General features: G+C 35.8%; 1 protein-coding gene across 1 annotated transcript; it reads left to right on the forward strand.

Annotated features, from left to right (window-relative positions):
* Positions 1–1,529: 1,529 nt before the first annotated feature.
* LOTGIDRAFT_173353 (hypothetical protein) lies at positions 1,530–2,576 on the forward strand (the record flags this gene model as incomplete). Its single annotated transcript, XM_009050831.1, has 2 exons — positions 1,530–2,103; positions 2,152–2,576. 2 exons carry the CDS (start codon positions 1,530–1,532, stop codon positions 2,574–2,576), a joined length of 999 nt encoding a protein of 332 aa, XP_009049079.1.
* Positions 2,577–3,258: the final 682 nt, after the last annotated feature.

Raw genomic sequence — 3,258 nt, forward strand, 5'->3', positions numbered from 1 at the left:
AGCTTTTTCATGCGTCATATCCGAAAAGACACAACTGTTAAAATGTATTATAACAGACTCCCCAAACTGTTAAAAATGTATTATAACAGACTCCTCAAACTTTTAAAAATGTATTATAACAGACTCCCCCCAAACTGTATTATAACAGACTCCATATAAATTACCCAAACCACAGACAAGAATCACTAATAATAATACAGTATAAAATAACCGCATTAAAAATGTCTTTAATTTTAAAACACGAACAAAAAAAATTCGAAGGAGACGGTTTCTTCTCTGCGCTAACATCTTTCATCCCCAAAGTGGCCAATTTTGTCTCAAACAACAAATCCCTCATTTCCTCAGAAGCGCAAGCTCTTGGATCTGTGGCAAAAGCAGGAGTAAATATAAGCGACGCAGTGAAAAAATCTGACGAACTTAAAGAACTGCAGTTAATAAGAGAACTAAGAAACAAGAGACTAGAACGACAAGCCCTAGAAAAACAAGGAAAAGGGTTTAAAATCATTGGATAAAAAATGGCAAGCAAAAATTAGAGATTCAGCGAAATGGTTTTGGAAGCTGGTTCAAATCCGATAGAGACCATAAAACACCCCGGCGAGTTTGACACAATGTTGAAAACGGTTCTGTATCCCAAAAACTACGATTCAGTTTCGGGATGGATTCCCGATGTCGGTGAGGGAGAAGTTTTAAAAGAACCGGTCAGAACTGTAGCAAATGACGCAGACCTTGCTAGGATAAGGGTAGTTGCTAGAAACACACTGGAAAGAGTGACTCGCGGAGTAAATCACGGATTTGAAAAACGAGCGCTTCAATACAACAATGTCGTCGAGAACAACAGATGGGGTAATTACGTAAATTGGAAGTTGTATCCTTTATTTGGTCTCTTGGAACACAGAAAGGTTTCCATAGGTTTACCGTATAAAATTCATTTGCAAAGAGAAATCAACGACAACAAGATATTCTTTGGTGAAAACAACTCTGACGCAAAATTGGAAATAACGAATATCCAACTTTACATACCGGTAATCACTCCTTCCGTAGAAGTGGAAACGAGAATATTCAACTCTTTAACCAAAGACATCGAAATTGCTTTTCTTCGTCGTAACACGGTAGGTAGCATGACTTTGACGGGAGCATCCACCACGTGGCCAATCACCAACACCGTCAAACCAGCGAGATATCTAATGGTCGGTTTCAAAACTTGCCAGACTCTCAGACAAACAACAACAACATTTTCAGAGTGGCATTGAACCAAGATCCAATCATTCGCAAAGTTCAAGTCAGATTGAACAACGATAATTATCCCAATCAACCTTTGACAATTGATCCTTCCAAAAAAGATTACAACGAATTGTACAGAAACTATAAAAACATGTGCGAATTGTCTGGAAATACGCCTCAGTTTGAATACACAGATAAAACACAAGGAGATGTGACCGGCTACTGTTTATTGCTGGAAGAAGTAAAACATTTGATTAAAATATCAGATAGAAGAATGATAAGAATTGAATAAAAAACACCCTTTAAAAATGAAACCAGAAACTTTAGTCAAGAAAATAATAGAAGCTATGGAAACGAATTCGCCGACTCTAATAACTTACAACGGTAAAAAAGTGCACATAACCCAAAAGATTATCGATAAATACAAACATTGCAAAGTCAGAGACGATATAGACTTGGAAAGAATTGATGAGAATTTAACTAAAAAAGGTGGATTTTTACCTTTCTTACTTTTAATCTTTGCTGGTTTAGCTGCAGCTGGTGCAACTGCTGGTGGAGCTGCTGGGATAGCCAAAGCTGTCAACAATAAGAAAGCTGAAGCCGCTGCAAACGCCGAAGCACGTAGACACAATTTGGCAATGGAAAGAGAAGCACGAGGAGGTTCGGGAGTAGGAGATATATTAGGGACGGTTAAAGAATTCGGACAAAGATTTGGCGAAGAAACCAAGAAAACCGTTAAAGAGGGATTAAGCAAATTAATAGATAAAATCGACACCGGAGAAATGAAGGTCAAACACAAGGGCGACGCCATATTCTTTAAAAACATACGTTCGGGCGAGGGAATCTTCCTTTCAAAGTATAAAGGCAACGGGGTGATTTTTGGTACGAAAATGTAATAAATAAAAATGGGCAAAAAATTTAATCATTCAGAAATATTTCCTAATAACCCAATGCTCATGTGTATATGCGGTAGTTCAGGTTCTGGGAAAACTCATCTCACTTTTAACATGTTGACAACACCAAACCTTTTAGATTTCGATTCTCTGTATATCTACACAACAACACCGGAGCAATCGTATTATCAATTCCTCAAAGCTTTGGAATATTTACCAAAGAAAGATGTTCAAGACATATTTCAATATTACGAAGAAAACGAAGAAGAGGTGGAAATAAAAGATATCATAGAAAACTTCATTAAATCAAAGAATCCAACGGATATAAAAGTTTTTCTTACGAAAAATGTTACTGATCTAGACTTGTCTAATATTGATAGCAAACGAAAGAACTTAATATTGTTTGACGACTGCGTAGCGCAAAGAAATCAAACTGTTCAACAAGAATTCTTCACCAAATGAAGACATCACAACTGTCACTGTATATACCAATCCCAATCTTTTTACGGGATGGATTCTATGTTCATTAGAAAAAATGCAAATTGTTTTTTATTATTTGAATTAAATGATAAAGATTTATCTCAAATCATTCAGTCTATAAATCACGGTATGGATAGAGATACATTTAAAAAGGTTTGTAAAGCTCAATGGAGAAACCCAGATGATCATGGATATGTATTTGTAAATACTAGAAAACCTGCGGGAGAAAGAGTTATGATCGATATATGTTAATTTTATTTTTTTAAAAATGACGGATTGGAATAATTTTTTAATAAGAAATAGAGAATATATCAAAGCTAAGAATAAAATAAAGACCCAAGTTGAAAATAACAGATTACAACAACTCGGATTAACGGAAAATCTACAGACTCTATTTCAACCCATATTAAAAAGTCAAGAAGATATTAAAAAGAGACTCGCTATAGAACCCACGCCTCGTATGGAACCCACACCTCATCACCCCAAAGCGATTGAATATAGTGGTCTTATAATTAGGACAGTAGATGATGTAAAACGTCTTTTTTCAAACCCTAGCCCAGAATTACCAAAAAGCATTTCACCAATCATTGATGAAGCGGGTTTGTTGTTCAATGGTTTTAGAATAAGATTTAGGCCAAATACCCCCGAATTTATAATCGATACA

This window comes from Lottia gigantea (genome assembly GCF_000327385.1).
Source record: "Lottia gigantea unplaced genomic scaffold LOTGIsca_157, whole genome shotgun sequence".
NCBI classification, from domain to species: domain Eukaryota; kingdom Metazoa; phylum Mollusca; class Gastropoda; family Lottiidae; genus Lottia; species Lottia gigantea.